The 15,450-nt window shown below is 44.3% G+C and overlaps 1 protein-coding gene across 1 annotated transcript in view; it reads left to right on the top strand.

Moving 5' to 3' along the window:
• Positions 1–14,745, top strand: part of grna (granulin a) — a 28,098-nt gene extending 13,353 nt beyond the window's left edge. Inside the window, exons 14-22 of the mRNA XM_066698712.1 lie at positions 895–1,131; positions 2,690–2,926; positions 5,219–5,455; positions 7,014–7,250; positions 9,543–9,779; positions 11,338–11,565; positions 11,807–12,040; positions 12,152–12,409; positions 12,887–14,745. Coding sequence (XP_066554809.1) covers positions 895–1,131; positions 2,690–2,926; positions 5,219–5,455; positions 7,014–7,250; positions 9,543–9,779; positions 11,338–11,565; positions 11,807–12,040; positions 12,152–12,409; positions 12,887–13,027 — 2,046 coding nt within the window. The 3' untranslated portion in view covers positions 13,028–14,745. The remainder of the gene's footprint in view (positions 1–894; positions 1,132–2,689; positions 2,927–5,218; positions 5,456–7,013; positions 7,251–9,542; positions 9,780–11,337; positions 11,566–11,806; positions 12,041–12,151; positions 12,410–12,886) is intronic.
• The last annotated feature ends 705 nt before the right edge of the window (positions 14,746–15,450 follow it).

The raw sequence follows: 15,450 nt of genomic DNA, 5'->3' as shown, positions 1-15,450 counted from the left end.
GTAATCATTTGTGCTGGTATATATGTATGTTAAACGGCACGGCGTGACTCCCTTAACTTATTACTCTTACTACAGATTTGTAACTGCAAAATACTTTTTGCCGTATTATTTATAATTTACTTTATCAGACGTCCTTAACCTGGGCAAGTTACAGTTGAAACAAAATACACACGTTTCGCGATTAATCATCCAGATACAATATAGCAGGTTATAATTGAACTAAAGTGTCCACGTCTCAGTCATGGCGTTTATGGACGCATTTATTAAACCAGTCCTTAATGTTTTATAGGGATCCCCACATCTGCTGTATTAATTTATTTGTTAATTTAACTTGTAAATGGACACGTTAACTAAATCGTGTTCGCCTTCACACTGACTGTCTCTACGGATTGTCCTGCACACCATTCACACAACATAGCCTGAAACACCGGCCAGTTATTCATAAAATATTAAGAATATCGGCTGCTACCGCTCCGATTATTATCCTTCAGTTTCTTTTAACTAATCACGGCACTGTACCGGTCCTGTTAAATCCAAGTTTTTAATGCACTCGGATATTAACTGTAAGCAGTCATTGTTTCTGTACGTGGATTTCTCTCCATGCTGCTAATAAACTTGTAATTTCTTCATGATCGCACACGGCACTTGAGATTATATCTTCCTCCCCGTGTCTCAAGTCAAACACACACCTCCAATACTGAAAGCGAATCATGTCCTCAGTGGGCGGGACGGACGCTTACGGACACGTCTAGCACCAGCAAGTTAACCGTCCACAAAACACGGATGCGTCCGCCACTGGAAACGGGGCATTAATGTCGTTATTTTCCCGTTTGTGTCCCTGGGGTCCAGCAGCGTATTGACCCTTGTCTCTCACTGTGTGTTCTCCGCTCCCAGGCTGTGTGCTGTGAGGACCACGTGCACTGCTGCCCAGAGGGCACCACCTGTGACGTAGCTGCTGGCACGTGTGACTCCTCCACAGCGTCTGTGCCCTGGCTGAAGAAGGTGCCCGCTGTGAGCAGGGTCCCCGTCGGAGCCAGAGACATTCCCTGTGATGACACCACTTCCTGCCCTGACGGGTCTACCTGCTGCAAGACCACACAGGGAGGCTGGGCCTGCTGCCCATTGGCTAAGGTAAGGAGACATTTACATATTACGCTTTTAAACCTTAGGTCAATTTTCACAATAGAAAATGTCCAAAGCACATGGCTTCAGTTGTCGAGGGCTGCATTTTAGTTTTCCTTTTACATTAATGAAGAGTATGCTTGAACTTAAATCTTCACCATCCCTAACGATAGGTTATCATAACCCCGGTTCCCTTAAAAAGAAAGACAGCCATTACCGAATGGGAAGAGCCTTCTGACCTGTCATTCAGTGAAAGTATGTACCAAAGCTGCCCAATAGGGGCCCTGCTGGCAGGAGGGAGACCCGCCCCCAGCGTTTGTGAAAAGTCTCCTCCTGACTGCAGCTCCCTGCCATTTCTTCATCAGGAAGGTCGTCTGGTTGAGCGACCGCTAAGAGGAATGGCTGTCTTTCTTTTTCAGGGAACTGGGTTTATGATAACCTATCGTTCCCTTTCAAATCGAAAGCCAGCCATTACCAAATGGGAAGACCACAGCTGTCGTGAGTCCGGACACCTGACTAAACCTAGGTTTATTGCATCAAACCTAATGCTGGGGTCACAGTACACTATTTGATCGGCACTGATCGGCACGACAAGCAGCTGGTCGGGACGGGTCCCGCTGCCGATGGTCGTGTAGTGAGAGACGGGCTGAAGTGTCGCTTGCCCTCCGATCTGATCGTAAGCTTGTCGGAGCCCCTGCGATGTTATTAAACATGTTAAACATTTACGACTCGATCGGTACCGATCGTGGAGAGTGTCGTGATCAGCAGCCAATGAGAGCCGAGCTGACTGAAGCAGAGAAAAGAAACGGAAGAATAAACGGGACAATAAGATTCATACATATTTATTGAAATACTTCAAATACCAATGGTTGTTTTGGGGCACGTTATTTTAAAATACTATACGCTTTTTGTGTTTGTCTCCACCACGGCTTGTGGTTGCGTTCTTTCCGCAGTTTTGTGCAGATCTGCAGAAATCCACTGATCCCATTGGTGGAGCAGCGCAGATCTGCGATACACAGACGTGACCTGTACATGTGCACGTCCGTGTTTGTTGACCTTTTCTCTGTGTGGATCACGTGTGTTTCTGCGAGACTTGGAGGCTGTGACGCAGATCCATGACAAGGATGTCGGATCAGTCGTGTAGTGTGCGTCCCTGTACTTAAGTGATCGTGTAGCGTGTGCTCCTTCACGACGCAAAAGACACAAATTCGGAGCAAAATAGTCATTCAGTGTGAGCTGCCCACTGTTCATAAAATCGGGTCGGATTGTAGAAATCGTGTAGTGTGACCACGGCATAAGTTAGACAGACACCATTGTTATTCTCAAAACAACGTTCTTTTCAAAATGAACAAGGCTTATAAACACTTATTAAAATCATGTAGCATCTGTCTAGAAGCTTGTCTGTACTACACGGCAAAAAATAAATAAAAATGAATCTGGCTGTGCAGTGTTGAATACATCTAAAAGCATCTTCAAATGTACTTATTGTCGTTATTTTCCCGTTTGTGTCCCTGGGGTCCAGCAGCGTATTGACCCTTGTCTCTCACTGTGTGTTCTCCGCTCCCAGGCTGTGTGCTGTGAGGACCACGTGCACTGCTGCCCAGAGGGCACCACCTGTGACGTAGCTGCTGGCACGTGTGACTCCTCCACAGCGTCTGTGCCCTGGCTGAAGAAGGTGCCCGCTGTGAGCAGGGTCCCCGTCGGAGCCAGAGACATTCCCTGTGATGACACCACTTCCTGCCCTGACGGGTCTACCTGCTGCAAGACCACACAGGGAGGCTGGGCCTGCTGCCCATTGGCTAAGGTAAGGAGACATTTACATATTACGCTTTTAAACCTTAGGTCAATTTTCACAATAGAAAATGTCCAAAGCACATGGCTTCAGTCGTCGAGGGCTGCATTTTAGTTTCCCTTTTACTGTGAATCCTAATGTTAATTAACCGTATGCTTGAACTTAAATCTTGAACCCTAACCCCGCCTCATCCTTGTGCTGTATAATGATTGTATCCACACACCCAGCCTACACTGTCTTTCTCAACCAGAACTGTAGCTCAGTCAATTGTGAAAAAATAAAATAAAGTAAAATGTTACATGTAACTCATGTTAATGGAAACGTAATCATAATGGGAACTATGGCCCAGCCCAGATTATAACCCTAGTCTGAATGCTGCTTGGACCCTAACCATATTTTTAGTCCACACTTATCCTGAATTAGCTAAGCTATTACTCCACATTATTGCAGACATCTTATTTCTACAATCTTTATAGCTCATTTTAACCCTCGGAGAACTAAGAGGACAGCGATCGCTATATGCGTCAGGACTACATCGCTCTCACACATCACTGCGCTTGGTATAGTGCAGCAAATTACTTAATTTTACATATATAGGTTTCATATGATCATTATATTTATCACAAGAAATGTAAGATTTGAAGTTTTTCATTCTTATTCTACAATTAATTTTTGGAATGAATACAGAAATGTGCATTAGCAAAGAAACCTAAGTTAGACAGACACCATTTTTATTCTCAAAACAACATTCATTTCAAAATGAACAAGGCTTATAAACACTTATTAAAATCATATATATACAAATCCCCAGAATGTTCTTTTTGTAAACACCGATGTTTACAAATAATTGTTAAAGAGATATCAGTTTTGCAAGGAGCGCATCTGTCTAGAAGCTTGTTGGTACTACACGGCAAAAAATACTGCAAATACGGCAAATAAATCTGGCTGTGCAGTGTTGAATACATCTAAAAGCATCTTCAAATGTACTTATGCCTCGGTTCCACTGGCTTAAGTGTCCGTGCCGTGCCGTGCCGTGCCATGCCGTGCCGGACGGGTCCGTCCTCAGACGCGTCCCAGAGCTTTTTTTTGCAAAACCAGGCCGCTGTGAAGTCCGTCCCTCTGATGGAGGAGCAGCGACTGTGGGTTTAGTTTGTGTTCGTGTTAAAAACAGAGACCGAGAACAACACTGAGCGATACAGCCTGAAATGGAGAGGACTTGTGTGTCTGTTTTATTATTTGTGCTTTACATGATTGTAAACGGCGTAATAAATGCACGTTTCTGTTCAGAGATACTAGGAAGAGCTGAACATGTAGAGACAACATTATATTCAGACAAGCATGTTCCCATAAGAATACGTTTCCATGTGCAACAATAATACTAAATAGCGAATATGTATTGTTATTATTATAGTAATCATTTGTGCTGGTATATATGTATGTTAAACGGCACGGCGTGACTCCCTTAACTTATTACTCTTACTACAGATTTGTAACTGCAAAATACTTTTTGCCGTATTATTTATAATTTACTTTATCAGACGTCCTTAACCTGGGCAAGTTACAGTTGAAACAAAATACACACGTTTCGCGATTAATCATCCAGATACAATATAGCAGGTTATAATTGAACTAAAGTGTCCACGTCTCAGTCATGGCGTTTATGGACGCATTTATTAAACCAGTCCTTAATGTTTTATAGGGATCCCCACATCTGCTGTATTAATTTATTTGTTAATTTAACTTGTAAATGGACACGTTAACTAAATCGTGTTCGCCTTCACACTGACTGTCTCTGCGGATTGTCCTGCACACCATTCACACAACATAGCCTGAAACACCGGCCAGTTATTCATAAAATATTAAGAATATCGGCTGCTACCGCTCCGATTATTATCCTTCAGTTTCTTTTAACTAATCACGGCACTGTACCGGTCCTGTTAAATCCAAGTTTTTAATGCACTCGGATATTAACTGTAAGCAGTCATTGTTTCTGTACGTGGATTTCTCTCCATGCTGCTAATAAACTTGTAATTCCTTCATGATCGCACACGGCACTTGAGATTATATCTTCCTCCCCGTGTCTCAAGTCAAACACACACCTCCAATACTGAAAGCGAATCATGTCCTCAGTGGGCGGGACGGACGCTTACGGACACGTCTAGCACCAGCAAGTTAACCGTCCACAAAACACGGATGCGTCCGCCACTGGAAACGGGGCATTAATGTCGTTATTTTCCCGTTTGTGTCCCTGGGGTCCAGCTGCGTATTGACCCTTGTCTCTCACTGTGTGTTCTCCGCTCCCAGGCTGTGTGCTGTGAGGACCACGTGCACTGCTGCCCAGAGGGCACCACCTGTGACGTAGCTGCTGGCACGTGTGACTCCTCCACAGCGTCTGTGCCCTGGCTGAAGAAGGTGCCCGCTGTGAGCAGGGTCCCCGTCGGAGCCAGAGACATTCCCTGTGATGACACCACTTCCTGCCCTGACGGGTCTACCTGCTGCAAGACCACACAGGGAGGCTGGGCCTGCTGCCCATTGGCTAAGGTAAGGAGACATTTACATATTACGCTTTTAAACCTTAGGTCAATTTTCACAATAGAAAATGTCCAAAGCACATGGCTTCAGTTGTCGAGGGCTGCATTTTAGTTTTCCTTTTACATTAATGAAGAGTATGCTTGAACTTAAATCTTCACCATCCCTAACGATAGGTTATCATAACCCCGGTTCCCTTAAAAAGAAAGACAGCCATTACCGAATGGGAAGAGCCTTCTGACCTGTCATTCAGTGAAAGTATGTACCAAAGCTGCCCAATAGGGGCCCTGCTGGCAGGAGGGAGACCCGCCCCCAGCGTTTGTGAAAAGTCTCCTCCTGACTGCAGCTCCCTGCCATTTCTTCATCAGGAAGGTCGTCTGGTTGAGCGACCGCTAAGAGGAATGGCTGTCTTTCTTTTTCAGGGAACTGGGTTTATGATAACCTATCGTTCCCTTTCAAATCGAAAGCCAGCCATTACCAAATGGGAAGACCACAGCTGTCGTGAGTCCGGACACCTGACTAAACCTAGGTTTATTGCACCAAACCTAATGCTGGGGTCACAGTACACTATTTGATCGGCACTGATCGGCACGACAAGCAGCTGGTCGGGACGGGTCCCGCTGCCGATGGTCGTGTAGTGAGAGACGGGCTGAAGTGTCGCTTGCCCTCCGATCTGATCGTAAGCTTGTCGGAGCCCCTGCGATGTTATTAAACATGTTAAACATTTACGACTCGATCGGTACCGATCGTGGAGAGTGTCGTGATCAGCAGCCAATGAGAGCCGAGCTGACTGAAGCAGAGAAAAGAAACGGAAGAATAAACGGGACAATAAGATTCATACATATTTATTGAAATACTTCAAATACCAATGGTTGTTTTGGGGCACGTTATTTTAAAATACTATACGCTTTTTGTGTTTGTCTCCACCACGGCTTGTGGTTGCGTTCTTTCCGCAGTTTTGTGCAGATCTGCAGAAATCCACTGATCCCATTGGTGGAGCAGCGCAGATCTGCGATACACAGACGTGACCTGTACATGTGCACGTCCGTGTTTGTTGACCTTTTCTCTGTGTGGATCACGTGTGTTTCTGCGAGACTTGGAGGCTGTGACGCAGATCCATGACAAGGATGTCGGATCAGTCGTGTAGTGTGCGTCCCTGTACTTAAGTGATCGTGTAGCGTGTGCTCCTTCACGACGCAAAAGACACAAATTCGGAGCAAAATAGTCATTCAGTGTGAGCTGCCCACTGTTCATAAAATCGGGTCGGATTGTAGAAATCGTGTAGTGTGACCACGGCATAAGTTAGACAGACACCATTGTTATTCTCAAAACAACGTTCTTTTCAAAATGAACAAGGCTTATAAACACTTATTAAAATCATGTAGCATCTGTCTAGAAGCTTGTCTGTACTACACGGCAAAAAATAAATAAAAATGAATCTGGCTGTGCAGTGTTGAATACATCTAAAAGCATCTTCAAATGTACTTATTGTCGTTATTTTCCCGTTTGTGTCCCTGGGGTCCAGCAGCGTATTGACCCTTGTCTCTCACTGTGTGTTCTCCGCTCCCAGGCTGTGTGCTGTGAGGACCACGTGCACTGCTGCCCAGAGGGCACCACCTGTGACGTAGCTGCTGGCACGTGTGACTCCTCCACAGCGTCTGTGCCCTGGCTGAAGAAGGTGCCCGCTGTGAGCAGGGTCCCCGTCGGAGCCAGAGACATTCCCTGTGATGACACCACTTCCTGCCCTGACGGGTCTACCTGCTGCAAGACCACACAGGGAGGCTGGGCCTGCTGCCCATTGGCTAAGGTAAGGAGACATTTACATATTACGCTTTTAAACCTTAGGTCAATTTTCACAATAGAAAATGTCCAAAGCACATGGCTTCAGTCGTCGAGGGCTGCATTTTAGTTTCCCTTTTACTGTGAATCCTAATGTTAATTAACCGTATGCTTGAACTTAAATCTTGAACCCTAACCCCGCCTCATCCTTGTGCTGTATAATGATTGTATCCACACACCCAGCCTACACTGTCTTTCTCAACCAGAACTGTAGCTCAGTCAATTGTGAAAAAATAAAATAAAGTAAAATGTTACATGTAACTCATGTTAATGGAAACGTAATCATAATGGGAACTATGGCCCAGCCCAGATTATAACCCTAGTCTGAATGCTGCTTGGACCCTAACCATATTTTTAGTCCACACTTATCCTGAATTAGCTAAGCTATTACTCCACATTATTGCAGACATCTTATTTCTACAATCTTTATAGCTCATTTTAACCCTCGGAGAACTAAGAGGACAGCGATCGCTATATGCGTCAGGACTACATCGCTCTCACACATCACTGCGCTTGGTATAGTGCAGCAAATTACTTAATTTTACATATATAGGTTTCATATGATCATTATATTTATCACAAGAAATGTAAGATTTGAAGTTTTTCATTCTTATTCTACAATTAATTTTTGGAATGAATACAGAAATGTGCATTAGCAAAGAAACCTAAGTTAGACAGACACCATTTTTATTCTCAAAACAACATTCATTTCAAAATGAACAAGGCTTATAAACACTTATTAAAATCATATATATACAAATCCCCAGAATGTTCTTTTTGTAAACACCGATGTTTACAAATAATTGTTAAAGAGATATCAGTTTTGCAAGGAGCGCATCTGTCTAGAAGCTTGTTGGTACTACACGGCAAAAAATACTGCAAATACGGCAAATAAATCTGGCTGTGCAGTGTTGAATACATCTAAAAGCATCTTCAAATGTACTTATGCCTCGGTTCCACTGGCTTAAGTGTCCGTGCCGTGCCGTGCCGTGCCATGCCGTGCCGGACGGGTCCGTCCTCAGACGCGTCCCAGAGCTTTTTTTTGCAAAACCAGGCCGCTGTGAAGTCCGTCCCTCTGATGGAGGAGCAGCGACTGTGGGTTTAGTTTGTGTTCGTGTTAAAAACAGAGACCGAGAACAACACTGAGCGATACAGCCTGAAATGGAGAGGACTTGTGTGTCTGTTTTATTATTTGTGCTTTACATGATTGTAAACGGCGTAATAAATGCACGTTTCTGTTCAGAGATACTAGGAAGAGCTGAACATGTAGAGACAACATTATATTCAGACAAGCATGTTCCCATAAGAATACGTTTCCATGTGCAACAATAATACTAAATACCGAATATGTATTGTTATTATTATAGTAATCATTTGTGCTGGTATATATGTATGTTAAACGGCACGGCGTGACTCCCTTAACTTATTACTCTTACTACAGATTTGTAACTGCAAAATACTTTTTGCCGTATTATTTATAATTTACTTTATCAGACGTCCTTAACCTGGGCAAGTTACAGTTGAAACAAAATACACACGTTTCGCGATTAATCATCCAGATACAATATAGCAGGTTATAATTGAACTAAAGTGTCCACGTCTCAGTCATGGCGTTTATGGACGCATTTATTAAACCAGTCCTTAATGTTTTATAGGGATCCCCACATCTGCTGTATTAATTTATTTGTTAATTTAACTTGTAAATGGACACGTTAACTAAATCGTGTTCGCCTTCACACTGACTGTCTCTGCGGATTGTCCTGCACACCATTCACACAACATAGCCTGAAACACCGGCCAGTTATTCATAAAATATTAAGAATATCGGCTGCTACCGCTCCGATTATTATCCTTCAGTTTCTTTTAACTAATCACGGCACTGTACCGGTCCTGTTAAATCCAAGTTTTTAATGCACTCGGATATTAACTGTAAGCAGTCATTGTTTCTGTACGTGGATTTCTCTCCATGCTGCTAATAAACTTGTAATTTCTTCATGATCGCACACGGCACTTGAGATTATATCTTCCTCCCCGTGTCTCAAGTCAAACACACACCTCCAATACTGAAAGCGAATCATGTCCTCAGTGGGCGGGACGGACGCTTACGGACACGTCTAGCACCAGCAAGTTAACCGTCCACAAAACACGGATGCGTCCGCCACTGGAAACGGGGCATTAATGTTGTTATTTTCCCGTTTGTGTCCCTGGGGTCCAGCAGCGTATTGACCCTTGTCTCTCACTGTGTGTTCTCCGCTCCCAGGCTGTGTGCTGTGAGGACCACGTGCACTGCTGCCCAGAGGGCACCACCTGTGACGTAGCTGCTGGCACGTGTGACTCCTCCACAGCGTCTGTGCCCTGGCTGAAGAAGGTGCCCGCTGTGAGCAGGGTCCCCGTCGGAGCCAGAGACATTCCCTGTGATGACACCACTTCCTGCCCTGACGGGTCTACCTGCTGCAAGACCACACAGGGAGGCTGGGCCTGCTGCCCATTGGCTAAGGTAAGGAGACATTTACATATTACGCTTTTAAACCTTAGGTCAATTTTCACAATAGAAAATGTCCAAAGCACATGGCTTCAGTTGTCGAGGGCTGCATTTTAGTTTTCCTTTTACATTAATGAAGAGTATGCTTGAACTTAAATCTTCACCATCCCTAACGATAGGTTATCATAACCCCGGTTCCCTTAAAAAGAAAGACAGCCATTACCGAATGGGAAGAGCCTTCTGACCTGTCATTCAGTGAAAGTATGTACCAAAGCTGCCCAATAGGGGCCCTGCTGGCAGGAGGGAGACCCGCCCCCAGCGTTTGTGAAAAGTCTCCTCCTGACTGCAGCTCCCTGCCATTTCTTCATCAGGAAGGTCGTCTGGTTGAGCGACCGCTAAGAGGAATGGCTGTCTTTCTTTTTCAGGGAACTGGGTTTATGATAACCTATCGTTCCCTTTCAAATCGAAAGCCAGCCATTACCAAATGGGAAGACCACAGCTGTCGTGAGTCCGGACACCTGACTAAACCTAGGTTTATTGCACCAAACCTAATGCTGGGGTCACAGTACACTATTTGATCGGCACTGATCGGCACGACAAGCAGCTGGTCGGGACGGGTCCCGCTGCCGATGGTCGTGTAGTGAGAGACGGGCTGAAGTGTCGCTTGCCCTCCGATCTGATCGTAAGCTTGTCGGAGCCCCTGCGATGTTATTAAACATGTTAAACATTTACGACTCGATCGGTACCGATCGTGGAGAGTGTCGTGATCAGCAGCCAATGAGAGCCGAGCTGACTGAAGCAGAGAAAAGAAACGGAAGAATAAACGGGACAATAAGATTCATACATATTTATTGAAATACTTCAAATACCAATGGTTGTTTTGGGGCACGTTATTTTAAAATACTATACGCTTTTTGTGTTTGTCTCCACCACGGCTTGTGGTTGCGTTCTTTCCGCAGTTTTGTGCAGATCTGCAGAAATCCACTGATCCCATTGGTGGAGCAGCGCAGATCTGCGATACACAGACGTGACCTGTACATGTGCACGTCCGTGTTTGTTGACCTTTTCTCTGTGTGGATCACGTGTGTTTCTGCGAGATTTGGAGGCTGTGACGCAGATCCATGACAAGGATGTCGGATCAGTCGTGTAGTGTGCGTCCCTGTACTTAAGTGATCGTGTAGCGTGTGCTCCTTCACGACGCAAAAGACACAAATTCGGAGCAAAATAGTCATTCAGTGTGAGCTGCCCACTGTTCATAAAATCGGGTCGGATTGTAGAAATCGTGTAGTGTGACCACGGCATAAGTTAGACAGACACCATTGTTATTCTCAAAACAACGTTCTTTTCAAAATGAACAAGGCTTATAAACACTTATTAAAATCATGTAGCATCTGTCTAGAAGCTTGTCTGTACTACACGGCAAAAAATAAATAAAAATGAATCTGGCTGTGCAGTGTTGAATACATCTAAAAGCATCTTCAAATGTACTTATTGTCGTTATTTTCCCGTTTGTGTCCCTGGGGTCCAGCAGCGTATTGACCCTTGTCTCTCACTGTGTGTTCTCCGCTCCCAGGCTGTGTGCTGTGAGGACCACGTGCACTGCTGCCCAGAGGGCACCACCTGTGACGTAGCTGCTGGCATGTGTGACTCCTCCACAGCGTCTGTGCCCTGGCTGAAGAAGGTGCCCGCTGTGAGCAGGGTCCCCAAAGATGAGAAGTGTGACGACCACACTAGTTGCCCACGTAGCACCACCTGCTGCCAACAGAGCCCTGGAAAATGGGCCTGCTGTCCCCTACCTCATGTAAGTTTAAATTATACACGGATCTATTTCAATCATCACTTCACAAAAACTACACTGCAGCCTAATCTCTGAGGGAGTGGGTTTCGACATGGCGTTTGTGAAAACCACCTTCGTATCCTAGCTTTATTTTGATTTCAAGGTCTGGCTTCAAATGCCTTTGCCATCATTTGTAGCGCAGAAAGGTTTCTTTTAAGGTGGGGCTGCGGGAGTGAGCTGCTCAAAGGCCTTGTGCATGTTTCAGGCGGTGTGTTGTGAAGATGGAGAACACTGCTGCCCTAGAGGCTACAGATGTGATGTGACTAAAACCTCCTGCATCAAGGAAGGCCAGGAAATACCCTGGTCCAGGAAGCTCAAGGCATCCAGCACCCCCGCCGGTCCCCAAGATGTGAGGTGTGACCCCCAGACAAGCTGTGCCTCCGGGACCACCTGCTGCCAGCTGCCCACGGGCAAGTGGGGCTGCTGCCCTCTGGTCAAGGTAAAGCAGTGCCAGGGAGTTGTTAAGGCTCGCAGCTGACTGAATGAATGGCAAGGTTGGAAAGGCTGAGGTCCAGGTATTCATCTGTCTTGGTCTTTTGCCCCTGTCCAGGCGGTGTGCTGCTCGGATCACGAGCACTGCTGCCCGCAAGGTTACAGATGCAACATTGAGGCTGGCACCTGTGAGAAGCAGGGCGAACCCTTCGTGTGGCTGACCCACACTGCCCCCCTGGTTCGTGTCTCTGGACTGGCAGCACAGAGCTCCCAGCTCCAGAGGGATATTAAGTGCAGTGACACCTTCCAGTGCTCTGATGGGGAAACCTGCTGCCAGATTACAGCCCATTCCTGGGCCTGCTGCCCTTTCCCTCAGGTATGCTTTTTTTTGTTTTGTTTTTTGTTAATTAAAAATCTGTTAAAGTGTAAATGAAACACCTGTTTTGGTGTCCTTGCACAACAACAGCATCTGAATACAGTTTGATTTGATGTAGGCTTGCTGTTATATGTAGGTGGTGCTGATCAGTGTACAGTCCTCTATGAAGGGAATTCCCATGTGGTTTAGTTCACAGTGCTGTGCTTCTACTGGGACACCACAGACTATTGTACACGGGCACAAGCCTGTTTGGCATAATTTGAAGCGTCTTTTACTACAAATTCACACTTTGTAACTGGAAAAACTGAGTACATTTGTGGCACCTCTGGTAAATGTATACTCATTGTGGGTTATTACTGTTATACTCTCCATCCACGACGGGAACATTTGGATCTGGAATTGTGCATTCCTCCGACTGGGTTCGGAGGGCTCGGCTGAGTGGGGCCTCTTTTTGACTGTGTGATGGTTTCTCTGCAGGCTGTGTGCTGTGCTGATAAGAGGCACTGCTGCCCTGCGGGCTACACTTGTGATGTGGCTGGAAGAGGCTGTGACAAAGATGGGCATCTGAGCTGGGACGTGTTTCTTGGAGACCAAAGAAGAGCCCTTGACCCTCTGTAATGCCCATGCAGACCTGCACTCCAGACCTTCAAAAAAGCAACAGCACTAAATGTATTTCAAGAAAGGAGAGCTGTTCATTTTGTTGACTCATAGGAATGATGCCATTTAAAGAAGAAAAATACGGAATGACATTTAAACAAAAGCAACGTTTAGGGTGCCGTACAGTTTAAGCAGATGCTCTAGATGAAGTTGAAGTTGCCTCTGTGCTTCTACTCATGTGCTGCAGCCTAAAAAATGACATCTTATTTCAGTGATAATGTAACTGCTTTATGTACTCCCCTCCCCCAATATTGACTACTGCATCTATGGAATTACAGTAGCAGAATCACTTGTAAATCCATGATTTTGTTTTTCAAACAAGCAACATTAGAATCAGTATATTTTCTGTCCCCTCTGTTGGGACTATTTTAAACCCACTCATTCTATGCAAGGTCACCATAACACATAATTAGTGAATAATCTTGAATTACATCTTTCTAGAAAATGCTTAAAGGCATACACAGTGACAGTTATACAGTCCTACTCAAGTATTGTAAAGATTTGCACTCTATTTTATTGCAGATATGGACATATCAGGGCTAGGTAATGATATCTGTGCCTTTGCACTTGAGTTAAGGAATATAAAGATGGGAGGACAGCCTTTTCTCTTGAGGGCACTATTCACATTTCTGCTGACTGGGAAATAAGAATTATACAATCCAGTTTTGTACTGGTTTGGTTAGTTTTAGTCTAGCTAATTGGATAATGGCATTCACTTGTATTATATAATTTTTATTTCCCCCCATAAAGATTGTAATACACATACATTTGTCTAATACTCAATTGATCGGAGAGTATAAAGCTCTGATCCTGTGTAAATTGCACTTTAGTTATAGCACTTCTAGTGTAAAGTTAAATCTTGTAATAAAAAATGTTGCCTTTTTTTTTCCTCCTCTAATTGATAGACCGTGAAAGGCTTTTTAGTTTTTATGATAAACCTTGTAAGAAGAATGTGTTTTAAAATGCCATTGAACTTCGAAGCACTGAACTCTATTTCCTGCAACTCACTTTGTTTAATGACGTTTACCTGCTCTATTCTTTGTATTTTAAACCAACATTATATCTGAATTGACTACAACTGTTGGGGGTCCCTTTCTGTACAACACGGCTTAGACCAGAGAATTGCGCATGGGAATTCCGATTGTTGGTACCCAAATTTCAAAATAATCAGTGGAGAAATAACATGTTGATTATTATTATGAGTCCCAGGTTCAGACTCCATCTCTCTTGGACCATACCTCTAGAACTACACAGCAGGCCTTCTACACATGCAGTAATCATCACATTTTGGATCCGTGCTAACCTTGAGCGTCTTAAAAATACCTGTCTGAGTTTGTTGGATGTCCAAGATCCGTCTTTGTACAGTAATGGATGATTTTGTTTTTTCAGGGAAAATGCGAATTAGCAGTAGGAAATGACTCCCTTCCTTTGAGTCCTTGTTAAACACTATCAGTTTCTGCCCATGTTCACCATGTTCATAACTAGTTATCTGCAAATATTTCTCCCTAATATTAAAATAATTGCAAACTCTTTCTTGCAAAACAAGTACAGCGTAGTTCTGGGCATATAATACTAAGAGTATGTGTGGGTGGTATTTTATTTTATTGAAGCTGGTTGATTTAGTTGATTGAGTGTATACCAACTGAATTGAAATAAAGATTTCTACAAATGCTGTTAAACCTGTGTTCTGATTATTTATCTCAAAGCAGTAAAGAAGGACCCTCTTCCAGTAGACCAAATTAGGGCAACTGCTTATTCTAGTTATGCCATGTCCTACTTTTGCAATCTTTCCAGAGTGCATGCTAAAACTCAAGACTAGAAGCAATCCGTGTGATCTCCTCTATAGCATTATTTCAGGGGTTTGACTAAACAACTGAAGTCTTCTCTTTCTCGGTGCATGAAACACGAACACCAACGCACAAATATGAGCCTGTTCTTCCATGATCCACGCCATATTTTTTTTAATTACTACAATCTAAGCTTTTGGTTGTAAAATTGCAATACTAGTAAAAATCCTCATTTGTATATTTGTGTGTTCTTCAGACGTGTTTCTATCAAATTGCCAACAAATGAAAAGGGGCGGTCTGAATACAGTATTCACAGTACAGATGATATACCTGGTGTAAATGTGCAACCAAGAAAAACAACACAAACGCAGCGGGCTGACATGGCCTGGTTAAGCGGGACGAGCATGCATGCATTTAACCTAATTCCCACTGAAGGGCGCAGTGCTGTGTGGTATTGTATAGGCTATGCACACATTAAAAAATACCGAGAATGATGATGCTAAAATGGCAGGACGCAGGCTGTAGCTTTCGGTCTGTGGACGTTACGGGATGCACGATGAGGAAGACACCATTACAAGCATGCATACATACATGCAC

The sequence above is a fragment of the Amia ocellicauda genome, chromosome 3 (genome assembly GCF_036373705.1).
Source record: "Amia ocellicauda isolate fAmiCal2 chromosome 3, fAmiCal2.hap1, whole genome shotgun sequence".
NCBI classification, from domain to species: domain Eukaryota; kingdom Metazoa; phylum Chordata; class Actinopteri; order Amiiformes; family Amiidae; genus Amia; species Amia ocellicauda.
Note: the sequence above shows the minus strand (reverse complement) of the source record. Positions and strands in the feature narration are given on the sequence as shown.